General features: G+C 40.6%; 3 protein-coding genes, 1 long non-coding RNA gene and 4 other non-coding genes across 9 annotated transcripts; 1 reads left to right on the forward strand and 7 right to left on the reverse strand.

The window, feature by feature from the left end:
• Positions 1-1,047: 1,047 nt before the first annotated feature.
• rps8a (ribosomal protein S8a) lies at positions 1,048-4,420 on the reverse strand. The gene is made up of 6 exons (XM_032531577.1): positions 4,328-4,420; positions 3,246-3,352; positions 2,900-2,999; positions 2,503-2,678; positions 1,933-2,062; positions 1,048-1,202 (listed from the first exon to the last, which is right to left on the reverse strand). The coding sequence occupies exons 1-6, from the start codon at positions 4,329-4,331 to the stop codon at positions 1,093-1,095; spliced, it is 627 nt and encodes a 208-aa protein (XP_032387468.1). The 5' UTR covers positions 4,332-4,420; the 3' UTR covers positions 1,048-1,092.
• LOC116699153 (uncharacterized) lies at positions 1,454-2,339 on the forward strand. Its single transcript, XR_004334381.1, has 2 exons — positions 1,454-1,685; positions 2,259-2,339. It is a non-coding gene; the product is annotated as an uncharacterized LOC116699153 (long non-coding RNA).
• On the reverse strand, positions 1,584-1,652 carry LOC116699859 (small nucleolar RNA SNORD38). The gene has a single exon (XR_004334536.1). It is a non-coding gene; the product is annotated as a small nucleolar RNA SNORD38 (small nucleolar RNA).
• LOC116699857 (small nucleolar RNA SNORD38) lies at positions 2,162-2,230 on the reverse strand. The gene has a single exon (XR_004334534.1). It is a non-coding gene; the product is annotated as a small nucleolar RNA SNORD38 (small nucleolar RNA).
• Positions 2,770-2,839, reverse strand: LOC116699858 (small nucleolar RNA SNORD38). The gene has a single exon (XR_004334535.1). It is a non-coding gene; the product is annotated as a small nucleolar RNA SNORD38 (small nucleolar RNA).
• On the reverse strand, positions 3,087-3,195 carry LOC116699850 (small nucleolar RNA SNORD46). Its single transcript, XR_004334527.1, has one exon. It is a non-coding gene; the product is annotated as a small nucleolar RNA SNORD46 (small nucleolar RNA).
• Positions 4,421-6,399: 1,979 nt separating the features above from the next.
• Positions 6,400-8,197, reverse strand: LOC116699313 (E3 ubiquitin-protein ligase HECTD3-like; the record flags this gene model as incomplete). The annotated part of the gene is made up of 3 exons (XM_032531836.1): positions 6,400-6,647; positions 6,755-7,008; positions 7,967-8,197. Coding segments are annotated over 3 exons (609 nt in total), but the record flags the coding sequence as incomplete, so codon positions are not given.
• A 90-nt stretch (positions 8,198-8,287) lies between these two features.
• LOC116699269 (E3 ubiquitin-protein ligase HECTD3) lies at positions 8,288-18,027 on the reverse strand. Of its 2 annotated transcripts, none has more exons than XM_032531777.1 (20): positions 17,926-18,027; positions 17,082-17,558; positions 16,300-16,553; positions 16,057-16,192; positions 15,574-15,695; positions 14,981-15,094; positions 14,458-14,540; positions 14,156-14,321; positions 13,836-13,917; positions 12,487-12,669; positions 12,273-12,325; positions 12,022-12,190; positions 11,816-11,929; positions 11,615-11,704; positions 11,108-11,314; positions 10,847-10,976; positions 10,245-10,319; positions 10,010-10,091; positions 9,836-9,907; positions 8,288-8,502 (listed from the first exon to the last, which is right to left on the reverse strand). In XM_032531777.1, the coding sequence occupies exons 2-20, from the start codon at positions 17,433-17,435 to the stop codon at positions 8,418-8,420; spliced, it is 2,571 nt and encodes an 856-aa protein (XP_032387668.1). In that variant the 5' UTR covers positions 17,436-17,558; positions 17,926-18,027; the 3' UTR covers positions 8,288-8,417. The 2 variants fall into 2 exon arrangements, with proteins under 2 accessions (XP_032387668.1, XP_032387667.1); XM_032531776.1 differs by having other exon boundaries at positions 10,212-10,319.
• Positions 18,028-18,749: the final 722 nt, after the last annotated feature.

An 18,749-nucleotide genomic window follows, 5' to 3' on the forward strand; every position in this document is an offset into this window, starting at 1 on the left:
TTACTGGAGTCAGGTTCAGCACACCTGGAGCCTCAGTAACATGAGTTTGGAGGTGTGGACTACAGCTTCTTGAACTTTGCGTAAGGTGCAGGTCTGATCCACATCTACAGGAAGCGCCTGGTTGTGGTTATTCTAAATCTCTTTAACTGTCTCTGATTCTAAGGGTTCACTTACCTTTTCCATTACCATTTTAAAGGTTGAACGAGTGTGTGTTCAATAAAGACATGAGAGATCTGAATTAGTTTGTTGTTTTAGACACATTGTCAATACCCTTGACTTATACCACAAATAATTTCATTAAATTTTATCAGAGAAACCGAAGGTGGAAAGTAGCTTAGTACTAAGATTTATCTACTTCCTTATTTGGTTACCTTTGTTCCAATGCACACTGGTTACATTGTTTTACAATATTCAACTTGAGATAAGCAATTTATCATATTTATATTTTGTAGGTGTCCTGTTCCCTTAATTTCTTTTCTAGTTTGTAAAGCAACTGCTGCACAATGTCTCTTACAAGTTCCATCTTATGACAAAAGACAGCCCACTTCTCTAGACAAACCCAGATACATCACATGGGGGGCTGCCAAATTGTGTAAAGATACTACATTTAAGACCCCTGGACTAAACCATTTAACATTTACATCAGTAATCCAAACAGCAAATTGTATATTGAGGCCAAACTATAAGTACTTTTAATAATGTGGTTCAGTGCCAAGGCACAACTTCTACAAAGTGACAAGTTTTCAATGTCTTTCATTACTGGAAATCAGACGAGTGCATTTCATATTACAGTACACGCTGCCTGGTCTGCCAGCATGGCCTCTGATCGTTTGTCCCTACGGCCATGTGTACTATAAAGAAAGGTCCACAATTTGGTTGCTCAACATTTGTTCTCTGGACAATCAAGCAGGCTAAACAGGAAATTGTTTATACTGGAGTTTTATCCCAAAGCCTAGCTAATGGAACTCCAGTCACTTTGAGTTTCAACTCAATCGACTTTCAGATCACCAATAAATTGAAAAGTCATAAAGCAGCGACAGCAGACAGTTGTGGGGCATTTAAATTTTATTGACGTATCAAACAGCTGTACATCTATTTGCCTTTCTTGGCCTTGATCTTCCTCAGGTAGAACTCAAGCTCCTTGCCCTCCAGAATGTAGCCGTCTGCCCTGCCGCACTGGCCGGGTCTGGAGGCAATGCAAGCTGCAGGAGGGGAAATAAAACAGTAATAGTTTCAAAACAAGAACACTAAAGACAATTATCTCATGTCAAATTCAGTTTTGAAGTTATTTTGATGTCAGATAAGACTATAAGTATCATAAAAGATGAGGAATTTAAGGGACCAACAGTGTACAGGATTTTGTAGCCAGAGCCTTTGATCCAACACCTGTGTATAATTGCCCCGCTACACTCTGCAATACAATCCACACAAGGCATTTCAGTACAGTAACTGTCCTCCGTCTACCACGAAACAGCCAAGTGTCTGGCTTAAAAAGTCAAACACAGGAGGTATTTAGGGGGTAAGGAGTCTACATTTAACTCCCAAACATTCCTAAGATTGGGTGAATGTGAAGGTAACAGGTCTTTCTCAGAGTCGTCATTATCACCACTTTCATTCAGAAGCAGAACTGGACAAAGTTATCTTCATGGAAAGACGTGCACCAGAGCAGACAGCACTTTATGCAGGTGCCACGGAAAGAATCACCTTTAATAGTGACCGTGGTTGTCATTTTATTTTGTCAACAAGTAAATTTATACATAAAGAGAACACCCTTCAAAGTATTACCATGCCTTACTGTGTCCGTACTTTTTATACAGAACCGCAAGGCGGATTAAACGGTGCATAAGTGGCTAATCAATGATGAAATAGAAGTCAAATTATTATATACAGCAATTCTGGACAGACACTACAGTAGAACATGTTGAGACTTACCAAGCAGCTTTCCCTGCTGGAACTGCTCTTCTAAGAGGGTGCTGATCTTGGCTGTCTTTTTACGGTCGTCATACTTCTTCTGGGTCTTCTTTGACCTCTTCTTGTTCAGAACCTCTTCCTCCTCAGGAGTCTAAACAAGGGGAAATTGAAGTTTATTTAATGGACACAATACTAACTTCTGGGCAACACCAGGTAATCACTGCAGAGGACAGCAGTGTAGTAACAGGTCTTTCTCAGAGTCGTCATTATCACCACTTTCATTCAGTAGCAGAACTGGACAAAGTTATCTTCATGGAAAGATGTGCATCAAATAGAACACTACACAGGTACTATGGAAAGAATTACCTTTAGTGACCCACATACACCAGATCAGACAGCCCACACATAGACCCAAGATGCATTCTATACACATTTTCACCAAAGACTTGTCTTTGATTTTACTTTCACCATTTTAACCTTTTGGCTGTGATGGCAGTACCATCGAGTTTATACAAACAATGCCAAGACAAAAATTTGTGTGCCACAGCTATACTTCACCACTAGATAGAGAATTGCATTTTCCCCACATACCAGCTTGGCTCCCTTCTTGCGTCCCAGAGGAGTGGCAAAGTGGGCCTCATACCACTGCCTGTAGGGAAGGCTGTCAACAAGGACGATGCAGTTCTTCACCAGGGTCTTGGTTCTGACCAGCTCGTTGTTGGAGGCATTGTAGACCACATCAATGATCCTGGTTTTACGTGTACAGCCTGTGTGTACAAAATCAAGAGACGTTAGCAAGAGTAAAATTTCCCAAGCCCATTTCATTTGTCAACCAAAAGTGACTAGATCAAATCAATCTTTCTCAGGTGTCTTTGTTATCACCACTTGCATTCAGTAGCAGAACTGGACAAAGTTATCATCATGGAAAGATACATATCAAACCCATCAAGCCCAATGCAATAGAAGTGCACATTTAACTAAAACTTACACTCAGAGCCCCAGGAGAAGTTACCAACATCCAGCCTCAGAGCACGATACTTCTTGTTACCACCACGGACCCTCACTGTATGGATACGACGAGGGCCAATCTGAAGAAATAGACAGGTTTATTTTTTATAATTCTGGTTGCATGGTGGTAATTTATGGTAACAGTACTATGTAGTACTAAGTATTGAAGCGTGTCAGTGTAACTATGACAAGTCCTAACATTGGTAAGTCAAAAGCTTTGAACCAAAACGGCTCAAAAAAAGACATACCTAAGGTCACGTTTTCATCACCCACGATACATCATCCCAAGTCCATTTTAGTAACAAGTAACCAGTGGATTTACTTACTTTTGTGTTTGCAGGAGGTCGCCCAAGCTCATACTTCCTTTTCTTGTGGTAGGGCTTGCGTTTACCGCCGGTCTTGCGGCGTTTATGCCAGTTATCCCTTGAGATACCTGAATTTAAGAAATAAAAAAGTAGAACCTGACTTAGGTCGCTGGACAACGTACAGCACATTCACTGCAAAAACATGTCCTGTGCTTGAGCAATCAGTTCTCCAAGGTAGAGGTTGTCCGCAGTTTTAATTTGGATTCCGCTTTAAGAGTTTCATCACATCGCTCAAGCAACAGTAAACTCCCTTCATGGCTAATGGGCCTGCATGTTTTAGTTTTTAGTTTTCCTAAGACCATGCTAAAGTGGAATTAGGACAATTTGGCACAGGAGTTTGATGTCCTACAGGACTGAATAGCTCATATAATGCACGCCTTGCTTCGAACTGTCCTTGCACATGCAACTACTATCACAGCATGACAACAAGCTAATCCCAATAACGTTAGCTAACCTACTACTTTCTTGATTTTATAGCCACTGTTGCCCAACATGTAGCTACCTCGAGTCCAAGCTAAAGCATTAACAAAGCTACTGATAGACATAACTTTAACACTTAATATGTTCGAAACACTACCTTCAACTAAATTATTCTTAGTATTCCCTGAAGTGTTTTAGGGCAGCAGCGTGACCTGATCGCGACCATCCCGCTAGCTAATGCTAACATTATTTCTCCATTTGTCTGGCGCTCTCAAGAAATCTCCAAACTACTTCTTGAACGGCGAACACGTTGAGTACACAACACCTAAACCTGCGTAAAAATTATTAAGTATCCCAAAGAGCAAAGGTATGCTGTTTTAACGCACACTTAAGCAGTAGACGCTAACTACATAGCAAATGAAAGCAGCCATCTTGGAGCGCATAGCATCCTTTTCAAATAACTCATTAAAATACAAAAAGATGACTGTATACAAACCAGTTTAAGATACATATACTGAGAAAACATTTAGCATCAATATAGCAAACCATTATCGACATATTTCTTCGTTTAAACATCAGATGGACAAGGATTCTCCCTTCGACCCGAGCATGAAAACACGTACCCATTCTCAGGCGCCGGCTAGAAAGAGGAACCGCAAAGGCTCATGGGGAGGTTTGAAGCTACGTGTTCTCGCGAGAATCTACGCAAAAGTGAACGGTATTTTCTTCTTCTGAGAAAAAAGGAAATACACATGCGATAGTTTCTATGATTCCTATTTTTGTAAAGAATTTCACTCATATTTGTATGCTTCTAGCTTTCTTTCTATTTTAAACGACACAAGGAATCTAACATATGATTTTATATTCTGTTTAATATTATTTTTATTTGTAATTTCAGTGAAAACTTATTGAATTATAATTTTATTTGGCAATATTAACTATATGGAAATATAAATATTAAATGCATAGTTACATTCACCTTTTAATTTAATTAATAATATAATTCATAAACAATGAAGTGTCTAAAAGCACCCTTTGGGGAAGCCCTAAAAGCTTATATCCGAGGCCAAATTATTTCTTTTTAACACAACTAATCGGGAACGAATGAAAAATCTGTCTGAAATTACAGACCAGATTTTAGAAATAGATCGTCAATACTCTGTCTGTCCCACCCCAGACTTGTACAATAAGAGATTACCCCTCCAAACTAAATTTGATCTCCTCGCTATTGCAAGCTAAACATAGATCTTATGAACAGGGAGAGGGATGACTGCTGGCCCATCAGATTACAATCACAAACAGGTTGACAACAGAAATGAGTACATCATCTGGACAAACCACAACACAACAGGATGAAATCAACAATGAATTCAAATTGTTTTATTCTCGCCTTTACTTTTCAGAATCAGAGGGGAATCCTGTTGCAATCAATGCTTTCACAAATAAATTGAACATTCCAACAATAGATCCAGAGGATACAATTGTCTTGATGAGCCATATCTCTAGAAGAATTAAAAATGATAAAAAATATGCAGAGTTCCAAAGCGCCAAGACCTGACTGTTTTACAGCAGATTTCTAAGAAATTTTCAAAGTCGCTTTCACCCTTATCGCTTGATGCTCTCAATGAAGCTTATGAGTCTAACACCCTCCCCCCTACTTTCTATCAGGCCACAATTTCCCTTCTGTTGAAGGGGGGGAAGGACCCGCTGGACCCAGGTTCGTACAGGCCAATCAGTCTTTTAAATATCCATCCAAAATTGTTAGCTAACATACTTAGACTTCTCTTTAATAATCGTTTTGGAAATTGAAATTTCCAGCATCCATTTTAGCAAGAAATACAGTATGGAAGACAGTATAGAGATAACAAAAATAACAGTAATATTAATAATAATAACAATAACAATAAGAACATTTGGCTGTAAAAGGACATTAACCCTAAATTATCAGTCAAAAGTGTAAGTCCAGGTGTGTATGTATGTATGTATGTATTTATGTATGTATTTATTGTCCTCTCTGCCCTATTTCCTCTTTCCCCCCGAGTGAGGAGTTGTACAGTCTGATGGCATGAGGGACAAAGGAGTCCTTGAGTCTGCTGGTCCTAAGGAGCAGCCTTCCACTGAAAAGGCTCCTCTGGGTGCTGATGACGGTGTGCAGGGGGTGGCTGGCATTGTCAGTAATGTCCAGCAGTTTGTCGAGTGTCCTCCTCTCTGCCACTGTCACCAGTGGGTCCAACTTTATGTCGACCACAGAGCCGGCCCGTCTGATCAGTTTATCCAGCCTGTGGGTGTCCTTCTTTGATATGCTGCCCCCCCCAGCACACCACAGTGTAGAAGAGGACACTGGTGACCACAGACTGGGAAAACATCCACAGCAGTTTGCTGCAGATGTTAAAAGATCGCAGTCTCCTCAGGAAGTACAGCCGGCTCTGTGTCTTCCTGTATAGGTGTGGCTGTACTTGCTTCTCGCCTTGAAATAGTTATGACTACAGTCGTCTTACCAGATCAAATCGGCTTCATAAAAAACAGGTTTTTGTTTTCTAATGTTTGTAGACTTTATAATATAATATTGTCCTTGAACAAGTCCTTACAATTTCCAGAAGTCCTCCTCCTGCTAGATGCCAAAAAGGCTTTTGATTGGGTCAACTTTCTTTTCTCTGCTCTCCAGATATTTAGATTTAGTGAAAAATGTATTTCATGGACTAAATTATTATACTCCTCCCCACTTGCGTCGGTCCAAACCAATTTCCTCAGATCAGTGTATTTTCCCTTACAACGGGGTACAAGGCAGAGTTGCCCCCTTTCCCCCCTATTATTTGCACTCATCGATGCTGGTCACGCACTGCTTCAAAACTCCCCAGGATCTCGTCCTCCTTCTCTATGTGGTTATGAAAGTAGCGCACCAAGTCCTCGTCACATTCATATACCCAGGTGGGGGGAACATACCTTGAAGATTTGAGGAAAAAACAGCTTAATTTGACAATCTGCTGCACTCCTAACTCAACCCAGAAAAGCCTTGACTCTCTAATCTGATTTATAACAAACATGCTCACCTTAGCTTCTGGACGGCAGCATCATCACACTCAGCAATTTTGGGTTTGGAGCCGACGTAAAGCGCGTTCTCCACACTCACCACCTGCTCCCACCTGTTGCAGGGCTTGTGGTCGTAGCCGAAGAGCTGCTGTTGTCTGCTGATGGTCTCTGGTGATTCCACCGGCACCAGCCTGTCGCCTCCCTCTGTGTGTTTACACACCAGGATCCAGCCTTCCTCCAACTCCTGGCCCAGACGGTGCTCCTCCAGCTGCTCCTGGACACAGACATGGATCATTATGTCAACATGCATATTCCCACCACATTTAATATCATCCAAACGGAAGTGACAGATAAAAAAAAAACACTCCTAGTGTAATAGGGACACGTAGTGTTGTCCTTAAGCAAGACAATAAGAACACCAATTTCTTCTGATCAGGCCCTTATCTTGCATCCACCTAGCTTACCAGAGTTTCCCATTTCACATATATGCATTACGTCTCATGATTGTACTTGTCAATTAACTTTTGTGAATAAATTGAACTGAACATGGTAGCTACGCCACTGACAGTGTGTGAGTTACGTAAAAAAAGAAAGAAGAAGACACACAAAAAAGACACAAAAGGATTTAAGAGTCAATTCTGCCTACATGTGTAAACGGTCTTTGCTCTTAGTTTGTGCGTGAGTGAATGGCAAATTGTAAAGCATATGGTTCTTCTAGTTGTTCGTTGAGCAAAATAGCCTACTGCAAACTGGAACTTTCAGTGTCACACTTAAAAAATCTGCTTAAATGTGGACTGTAGCTTGAAAATGGCATCCTTATTTAGTGCAAAACGTGAATATACTGTAACTTAATGTGTAAAGAAAAGAGAATGGAGTATGAACCAGTTGCCTTTGAACCTGCTCATATTTGTAATGTTTTAAACTTCTTCGTCCTGCAAGTGTTCACAATTTCCATCCATACTGACATATCTGTACCACTTAAAAAAAAAAGATACAAAAGACCATGACATTTTGTACAATTTAAAAATTGTTTTCCCTAACTATTGCAGACTTTCAAATAACCCTGGTCGTTCATACGAGACACCCATTGGTTTGAATACTAAATGAATGTAAGGTAGTGTATTTAGTAAAGTAGAGTTATGGCAGGTCTTACAGCAGAATTGGACAGGTTGCAGTAGTTTAATGGATCTGGTTCAGTGACTGCATCCTGACACAGGGAGACAGAAGCTTACCTTATTGATTTTGACCCACAGGCCCTGGCTGTTGCAGTATTCCTCCCCAGTTGTCCGGATACAAGTCCCTTTCTTTGGTTCAATGTTGTACTTGCACAATTTCTTAATGGGTGGAGTCTGGTATGGACTCTCAAAGACGGAGACGAGTGTTTTACCAACAGTGGCTCCTGCTGTAGATGCTCCGGTGGACCCAGAGGAGGCGGACGATGAATCAATGTTTTCATTGCCATAATTTGTAAAAAAAATTGTATTGTATTTACAAACAAAACAATCAATTTCATTTTTCTTTCGAAAAATAATAAATAACCCAAAGCCAAGTCTGTGTTTCCATCTTTATTATATACAGCAAGGATTAAGTGGCAGTTGTGTAGATATGGTTATTAACATGGCAAGTTTTCTCTGCATTCAACAGTGATTTGTAAAGGGTTTGATCAGGGAAGCAGCAAAGAGATCACTCTTCCCAGGGGCTCATGTCAGTATCGATGGCCACACAGTTGTAAGCAGCATAACGCAGCTTCTCCTCACAGACCTTTGCACTGCAGGACAGAACGAACAAGAGGAGAGGAAAAGATGGGAGGCAAACATTACAACATGGCTGTAAATGAAAAGCAGTTTTAAAAGGGACAGTTAACTCTCAAATCTAAAATATATACTTTTCCTCTTGGCAAGACAAAAACGTCTAGGGTGCTCAGAAAGTTCAGTCAGACGATTGAAGGTGCTCTTTGGGGTCGGGAAACAGAAAATCCAAGGCACTCTTCTCCAAAATTATTTAAAAAGCCTTTTTTTACTTGTTACTTTAACCAGTAGAATAAAGGCTTTTTAAATCATTTTGAAGAACAGTGCCTTGCATTTCCTTTTTTCTATACTTTTTCTATCTGTATTGCTGTGAATTGCCAAGTGAATATCGACCATGGAGACGTGGGCCTTCTCTCCAATATAATGGAACGAGATGGCACTTGGCTTTCAGGGCTCAAAGGAACAAGTGATACATTTGAAAAACTCAACAGCAAAAATTTCCAGAAATCATGACCCGGTTACTCAAGATAACCCACAGACCTTGTTGTGAGAAACTATTTTCTTTCTAACGAACTACGCCCACCAAATGTATCACTGCCGAGCAGCAAGCATACTCATGAAGTAGAGGCTTGTCCTCCTCAGCAGAACTGTAACTGAAGCTAACAGATGCTCCTAGCTCACCTGAGCTAGCTAGTCCTTAAGCTCAGTCAAGGGGAATGCCATTATTGTTCACGTCTCACGCTGTCATGAGCACAAGCCTATCCATAAGTACGCCTAAGCAGCAACCTTCAGGCCAGAAAACTGAAGACAATGTGGAAGTGCCTTAAACTTGCATTCTTTCTAACGGCAACTTGACTTATTACCCGAGAAAATTGTTTCAAGTCTTCCATAATACAGCATGATGTTTATTTTCTAAAAGATGGTCCCATTTAGAGTTAAATAGACAATGAAGCAAGGTACAAAATAGTCACTTAGCAATGTTGTTAAAAAAAGTTTTGCCTTAAAACTTTGACACGCTTACTGTGTGTTTTCAGGCACTAAGAGCACCACAAGCCAAGTACCATCTAGTTCCAATATATTGGAGAGAAGGCAGACACCTCTATGGTTGACATGGCCAACACTGTGCAACTCACACCACAAAAATCTAAACTATAGCACTAAAGGTAAGAGAAAAAATATGTATTTTTGATTTTAGGGTGAACTGTCTCTTTAAGAAAGGTTCATATTCAGGATATTTAACTTATCTTGCTATAGCACCATAAAACAAGTGCAATCAGGCAATGCATACGGTACATTTTAAACACAAGTAACAGATTCTGCATGCACTTTGTACAAAACAGAAGGTTGGTATACCTTGGGTAGTTGGGTAAATAAAGAGTGCTGGAACACGTGGAGGACTGTGGAAGTGCATCAGTCGTTTCAGCGCTAAACCAGGAAACAGAAAAAATTAACAGCATGTTCCATTATACGTTTTCCATCAAATTGTAACTTTTCTGTAATTTCTTTTAGGGATGAACTTGCACTCACCCTTGTTTGTCAGGAAAGACGTAGATAGGCGCAGGTAGACGACTTCTACCAGTCACAAACCTCAGAAACCTGCTGCGATCCTCTGAAAACAAAATTGTTGATTATTTTCAACGCAAAACATACCAAAACACTTGTCAGACTTCAAACAAAATACACAGTGCATATGCCATGTGGTAAAAGACATTCACTACGATAGACATAGTCTGTAAAATGTTGACAGATACAGCGAACTGACCATTGGTGAAGTTCGTCAGTGCTTCCCATAAGTATTGCACTCTAACGTCACTTTGTTCCAGGTCCTCATAGCGTGCTGGCGGGGAGATAGAAACAACACTGATGCATTCAAATCATGTAGACTCATTACTACAATATTTCAATCAAACACCTACGGAGCTTTTCCCTCACTTAATTTACAGCTTGGCTTAGCAATTACATTGTTATTGTAACTGATTGAATCAATGGCCAAAACAATGACAATAAGACTTAGGTCGTAATAAATCCAGAATTATTCTAACTTTTTTTTGTGAGCATGTTAGCATGCTAATGCTTAGCAGGTGAACTGTAATGTTCATCATGTGTAGCATGTTAGCATGCTAGATTTTCTAATTAGCAATTAACACAAAGATGGGAATTTCTTTAGTTTTGCAGGCATGTTTACAAACCAAAGTATTGGACAAAGTGAAATTTTGAGCTAATAATGGTGCTATATTTAAAGTTTAAAAGAGTATCATCATCATCATCATCATCATCATCATCATCAGCTACCATGACTAAAAACAAACAAAGTGTCATCTCTTTAACCAGTACAGAAATGTGTTTACTGTCAAAGACACTCACTGAGTCGTTTCAGGGCCTCCACACTGATCTCTGGGTCTCCACACACTTTCTTCTCTACTTCCTGCCAGGTGAGCAGGTCCAGCACCGCCTGAGGAACCACCTTTAGCAGCCCCGCCTGCATGGCTGCAATCTGCAACACACATACAAACAATGAGCCACATGCACACACTTGAACACTTTAGCAACTCAACTCTATACGCACACACCGAAGAATAAAAGCTATCCACACTTGTAGTAGCAATGTTAGAAAGGCAGTCCCACCTGCTGCCTGCTCTCCTCTAGCCGAGCCTTCTGCACCAGCCGGACAAACTCGCTGCGGTCCTCGTAACGAACGGCCACATTACTGCCGCCGGGAATGAGCTCCACCATCTGGCCGTCGCTCAGCAGGCTGGTGTACACCAGCTCGTCACCAAACCTGAACTCATACGTCTCCTGGTCCATGTTCTCTATGGCCTCCAGCAGGTTCACCTTAAAACACATCAAACATTTTACTTGAGGTAACCACTAGGAAAATATAGATATGTGGACACGCCAGACCACTAGTAAATTAGTGAAGCAAATTGAAATCTGTGCAGTTGATTAGGAACTAAGTAGAAATGCAAATGATAGTAAAAAGTTTTATATAAAATATTAAAAATGTAATTTATTCTACCAAAAATGTTTTTGATTCAAAGTGTATGAAATACATGTATGAAAACTTAGTCTGCAGAGCTGTAAACTTATATTACATTACATGTTAAGTAGATGTAATAACTTGAATATCCTCACCAGCACAGAATCTACAGCTGGGAAGTCCTTACTCCAGCTGACAGCCTCCCCAGTCAGCTGCTTCCACACCAGCCCGGGCAGAGCCAAGACCTGAAGGGTTAGACACAGAAGAAACCAGAAAACCAAGTTTCTACATCCACCCATTCCTACTTTTTAGTGATGTTAACAATGTCCATGTGGTGGAGAGTGAACATCACTCACCAAGAAGTCTTTTCCTCTGAGAGCAGCTCCCATGAGCTGACCTATCCACTCATACTTGTGGAACTCTTTACAGGATGGATTGGGGACGTAGTAATCTCTGGCCTCTAAGGAGCCCTGAGAGACCAGCAGATAAAGAAAAAACAACCAATGAGAACATTATCCAGTCAAATCTTTACTGCGTGCAGGCAGTACTGGTGAGTGATTACCTGGTTGGATGTACGGCTGAAGAATGGCAGAGGCATGGGACACTCGGCTGAGCTGGGGCAAAGCTCCTCAGACATGTCAGCCAGGCTGTCCCGAAATCCACCGCCCTGGTCGATGATTCCCTCTGCAATGAACTTACATTCCCACCACTGGTCATACCGAGCGGGCCATCTGACAAACCAAGAGACAAGATGTTTCAGTCATATTCAGGCAAAAAAACATCTGACAGAGATGCAAGCCTTAAAATCCAAACCTATAATCCAAAGTCTTCTCAAATTTGTCTGATGGCTTGAGGCCTTCATACACCTGCAATGACAAAATGAAAATCATAAAGCAATAGTAAACTGCTACCGTTGAAAACTGAGTCAAGTTTCTCCAAAGCAGAATCCCCAAACACTCCTTTTTGTATAAATATGTCTTATCTCACAGAAGGAAGAGGTGTCACCACCACTCTGAAAGATTTATACCTGATTGAACACAGCGTTCTTGCAGCTGGCGTCCAGAGAGGGGTTGTCTCTGTGCTCCATGGCCAGACGTCTGTTGATGTAGAGTCGGGGCATGAAGTTTGGCTTATTGGTCTCTGAGTCCTTCAGGCACTGTGTGATGAGGGCTGAGCGGCGTTTGGACAGCAGCAGGAACTGCTTTATACTCTAGAGGGTGCAGACACAAAAGTAAATAGATTGAGAGAGAGAGAGACAGACAGTTTGTTAAGACACATGATGAAGGGAAATCAACAAGTGTGGGTGGGAAAGTATTAAATAATAGTGAGAAATTTCTTTGTCTTCAAGCTCCTGAAACTATAAAACATGTTGCTTGCACCGTTTTTTTTAATCTTTTCAGTGATTGTTCTTTATTGTGTACACTGCAGCACTAAAGAAATGCAATGTGGCTCCACGCTATACCAAATACTGTATATGGAGAGATAAAGGAATAATAAATTCTACCGTGATTGTGACACTTTGTGTTTTGAAAGGTTCTCAATGATTTTCAATGAAACTTTTATTTTTGATCTCTGAGCCCTTTTTAAAACACTGTTTAAGTGCCCATATTATGCTCATTTTCAGGTTCATAATTGCATTTTGAGGTTGTACCAGAATAGGTTTACATGGTGTCCTTTTCAAAAAACACCATATTTTTGTTGTACTGCACATTGCTGCATCTCTTTTCACCCTGTGTGTTTAGGTCTCTGTTTTAGCTACAGAATGAGACATCTCACTTCTTTACTATCTTTGTTGTGAGTCGCACATGCTCAGTAGCTCGGTAAGATCACATCAGATAGATAACTCTTTCTCCAACTTTGGTCAGTACAAGGCAGGATTAGCTGGGAGACTTCTTCTAAATGAGGTGCACTTGTGGAATACCTGCAGAAAAGGGACATGGAAGTAGTTCTTTTGTAAATTATGGTGAACTAGAGTGTGTTTTGCCATTGAGAACGAGCTAACATGAAGCGCTAGCGTGTGCTACGGTTAGCCGCCTTGTCTCGGCTAGCAACGTAGAAAGCCGTGCAGATTTTGAACAGCTCACCCAGAGACTGAATGCAGAGGACATTCAGAAACATGTATCTTACTCAAAACAGCATGGATAGATTGGATTTTCTTTTCCAAGTTTGTGTGTGTGTGGGAGCACCAGAGGCACAAAATAACAGAAAAGGGATTTTTCCATAATATGGGCACTTTAACTGCCATTTAGTAAAAGCCACCCAGGGTGTTTCTGTTTTGTGTCTTTACTAAAAATCTGGTAAGAACAACAATTTGGGGCTTATTGCTACTTATTCAGTATTAGTTTTGTTTATATTAAAAGCTTCATGATGACTCACTTTGATCTGGTTAAAGGTGCCCAGACTATAGTCCCAGGCCGGTACCAAGTGAGGAAGCACACTGTCCAGGAGACAGATGAACCTGCAGAGAGTGAGACAGAAGAAAAGAACCAACAAAAACACTGAGAAATGCTTAATGCTTACAAGCAATAAGGACAACCAGAGTAATGCATCTGAGGTGTATTTCTGGAATTTTTTTTTTACTTTTTGAACATGAACTGGACATCAGTCCACTAAAAAGCACCACAACGGGGTGATAAATATTTAACTTTATGGTATTTGCTATGGCTGGAAGAACCTGGCAGAAAGATGAAAGATACCTCTGGATGATTAGTGCTCTGCGGTACAGGACGTCTGGCGTGTTGCCCTGCAGACGGGGGTAGCGCACCAGGTTAGAGGACAAGAAAACATCAGCGTTCAGACCCAGGTCTCTTTCACAAGACGACTTGATCTTCAAGCCTCGGATCCGGACGTCTATCCCCTCATCTGTAGAGCCAAAAACATTGTCATCACTAGAGCAGCTTTTGCCGCTACGGAACCACACAAAGCCAGTTGAAGTGTTTACAATGGAAGGAAATATCTGGTTAAATAAACACAGAAACATGTAAAAAAAAAGCCTTACCTCTACATTCCTCAATCCGAACCTCAATCACAGGCAGGTGAGATGTCATATCCTCCAGCACACATACTTCTCCAATTAGGTTGCTAGAGGCAAAAAAAAGCAGGTGTCTCATAGCAATTGTAGTCAAACAAACCATGAAATATGTTTATTCATGGTATTTGTCAACTTGCTACAGATTTATTGGCCTGGCGTGACAGGCACATATGCTTCAAAATTACAAATTACACTAAAAATAGCCTTATCTTTTATTTTGCTGCTTTTATCAAGAGAAAATACAGATTCTTCTGCAGAGCATCACATTATTAACAGGGCTAGAACAATATATTGATGTTATAGTAGATACTGGCCTTCTGTTAAACATCAGATATTTATTATGATAATTCATTTATTGCACAAAATAATATCAAAGGTAGTTGATTATCATAGGATTTCCTCGACTATAGTCAATGTGTGGGTCATTCTGATTTTACAAACCAACACATAAATTAAAATATGTTGACAAAATCCATTTAAAAAGGCTCACTCGTCTATAGTGACATCACTCAGCTTCTTCAGGTTGTCTCCCTCTCCTCCAAACACTGTGATTCGCTTGGGCATGTAGTTGTCGTCCGTAGAGTCCACCGTCAATATCAGCTTACTGGAGAGCAAAGAGAAGCATGCTATACACAATAAGGTCATGTCCACATATCGACAAGATCAAAGTTCATATGAGAGGAGCATGATATAATACGTCATGGATGTAACACCATAAATTATTCCCATTTTAGTACAGCCAAATTTAGGTGGTATCGCTGAGTAACTAAACAAAAGTTAGATCCAACATGTGTCTTTAGAGAAAGAACTGAGATTGTGTGAATGTAGTCTGGTCTATTTTCAGCTCAGTTCAGCATCCTGTCAAAAACTGACTGTGTGAATACGTGAGTGAGTGTCTGCCCAGAGAGTCACTTCCTAATAGAAGTAGTAGTAGTATTGTAGTAGAATATAATCAAAATATCCCAAATACAAATTGAAATAAGTAAATGACATCAAGAAATGACTGATACAAATACAGTAAGTTCCGGATTTGCATTACAAGGAATAACATTGGAACACTTTGTTGCTTAGCAGCTTCCTTACTTGACCACAGTGCCTCTCTTCATGTGTAGGCGGATCCAGTGTTGTCCCTGCATGCCGTCACTCTCCCAGAAAGTTTCAACATCGCCATCTGTCAGACAGCTTGCCCCTCCGGTGGGGTCCTCCTGTCAGCAAATATCAAAGTAATTTAATGGGTAAAACAATTGACTGACTGACTTGTAATTACATGTTTTAACAGGGACTCAGTGTAACACTCTTTATGTACTACTTCTGTGAAATATGTGATACTATCAGGGTAAAAAAACAGAAGACGAACAAAAAGAATGCTTGCTTGCTTGCCTTTAATAGTCATAAAACTTTATTCTAATAGCTTTGTCTCTTTACTCAAAAGTCTACACAGCTGCAGATTCCAAATTTCCATAATGCCAACTAAAACCCTGTATTTCTTTTGAAATGACTGACTGTCCAGACTCTTTGGAAGAGGAAAAACAAAGAAATAAAAATACGTGAGTGTATGTGACTCACCGAAGATGAAGAAACATCGATGCTGGTCACGCACTGCTTCACACTTCCCAGGTTTTCATCCTCTTTCCCTATGTGGTCATAGAAGTAGTGCACCAAGTCCTCGTCACATTCATATACCCAGGTGGGGGGAACATACCTTGAAGATTTGAGGAAAAAACAGCTTAATTTGACAATCTGCTGCACTCCTAACTCAACCCAGAAAAGCCTTGACTCTCTAATCTGATTTATAACAAACATGCTCACCTTAGCTTCTGGACGGCAGCATCATCACACTCAGCAATTTTGGGTTTGGAGCCGACGTAAAGCGCGTTCTCCACACTCACCACCTGCTCCCACCTGTTGCAGGGCTTGTGGTTGTAGCCAAAGAGCTGCTGTTGTCTGCTGATGGTCTCTGGTGATTCCACCGGCACCAGCCTGTCGCCTCCCTCTGTGTGTTTACACACCAGGATCCAGCCTTCCTCCAACTCCTGGCCCAGACGGTGCTCCTCCAGCTGCTCCTGGACACAGAAAAGGATCATTATGTCAACATGCGTATTACCACTAAAATCATCAAACTGACTTAACAGATAATAAAACTATCCTAGTATAATAGGGACACATAGTGTTGTCCTTAAGCAAGACACAAAAGACAAAAGTAGCTCCGTGACTGCAATGTCAAACATCATGTGTAGAAAAAAGAGGATGAGAGAATCTAAATCAGTTACATTTGAAGCAGCTCATAATTGTCACGTTACCAAAGTAGTCCTGCATTTTATTTTTTTAAGTGTTATGAATATCTATCCATCCATCCAGCTATTGTCTATAACAACAAATATCTTGGAGGAGACTCCAACGAGAGGAGACTGTAGAAGAAACCCGGGCAGGAGGACAACACGCAAACGCGACACAGAAAGATCCAAGCTGGTCTGTAGTGCATTTAGTAAAGTAGAGTTATGGCAGGTCTTACAGCAGAATTGGACAGGTTGCAGTAGTTTAATGGATCTGGTTCAGTAACTGCATCCTGACACAGGGAGACAGAAGCTTACCTTATTGATTTTGACCCACAGGCCCTGGCTGTTGCAGTATTCCTCCCCTGTTGTCCGGATACAAGTCCCTTTCTTTGGTTCAATGTTGTACTTGCACAATTTCTTAATGGGTGGAGTCTGGTATGGACTCTCAAAGACGGAGACGAGTGTTTTACCAACAGTGGCTCCTGCTGTAGATGCTCCGATGGACCCAGAGGAGGCGGACGATGAATCCTTGCAGACTTTATAGCACACCTCGTTGGGGACATAACACAGACACTCCGGCAACGGCTCACTCCTCTTGAAACATTCAATGCACCTGTTCAGGAAGCGGATCCTGCCGAGCAGCAGGTGAGGGTTGTCGCCCACAGGCATGATGAGGATGAGGATGATGATGATGATGGCGGTGACAGTCAGCAGCTCAGCAGCAAGGGGCGTCAGCTGGCATTACACCACTGTCCTGCCTTTGTTTTCTTGCCTGGTCGCGCGGGGACGCACCTGTCAAAACAAAGCAAACAAAACCAAATATTCTTGAGAAACAGAGCATTCAGTAAACAGCAGCCACATCCTGTGATTTACATTTGATTGTCAACTCTGTGTATTCTGAGTCTAAAAGATAACATGTCCGCTGACAGAGTAAAAACAAAAGTATCGGCTCCTTCAAAACCATAACGAGTGAGTAAGCTAACATTAGCAAGCTAACGTAACGTCAGCTAAATTAGGTGTTAGGTAAATTAGACTATCCTGGGACGTTTACGGTAGCTGTTGTCCACAGAACTGCGTTCAATTCAATCAGAACATAAGAAGAAGAATGCTTTTCATGAGATTCAAGACAGAGTGATGGCTATAATCAGTATGAACGTACCCTTACTGCCGAGTCGTATTTTAAATGTGAAACTCGTCTATCGGTGTGGACTTGTTCGGATATCTGACAACGCGGAAGCGCATAAGAGACTTTTGACCCTCTCCAACTTCCGTCGTTTGTATTTCAAAATAAGGGTCTCGCCACCGAGATAATTAATCCTTTAAATATCCTGTAAATATTAATCTCATATATAAATATGCGTATTTAATATCTAATAGAAAACCGATGTCATCTTAGTGTAAAGAATGAGCTAACTACGTTTTCGGTTTGCAGGCTACGTGGATTCAAGCACCATCACTGTATTTTGTTATTTAGGTTCTGTGTTCTCTTAATACACCCATGGGTTCAATATCCTTTGTACTGTATGTAGGCCTATAGTGTACAGTACAGTTTGGAGAAGTTTATGTATTTCCATTGAATGCTCATGCTCTACTACTTTTACTACTACTACTACTACTACTATTGCTGCTTACCTCTTTGTAAGCAGCAATATTCAAAAGTAAAGGCCTAAAGCACCAAAAATAAAAGTAGCCTACGTATGCAGAATTGCCCATTTCAGAATAATATAATATTTTAATAGGATTATAATTATTGATACATTAATGTCTTAAACACTGTAATATTGCAGCTGGTAAAAGCAGACCTTATTTTAACTAGCGACTTTATTTATGGGTAGCTTATACATAATTATTTGTTACTTGATTATATTTTTGTGTTAAAAATCTAAATATGCAAAGTAACTAAAGCTGTCAAATAATTTTTTAGTAAAACGTACAATATTTCCCTCAGAGCTGAAGTGGAGTGAAAGTATAAACAGCATAACA

Source organism: Etheostoma spectabile, chromosome 12, assembly GCF_008692095.1.
Source record: "Etheostoma spectabile isolate EspeVRDwgs_2016 chromosome 12, UIUC_Espe_1.0, whole genome shotgun sequence".
Classification (NCBI taxonomy): Eukaryota; Metazoa; Chordata; class Actinopteri; order Perciformes; family Percidae; genus Etheostoma; species Etheostoma spectabile.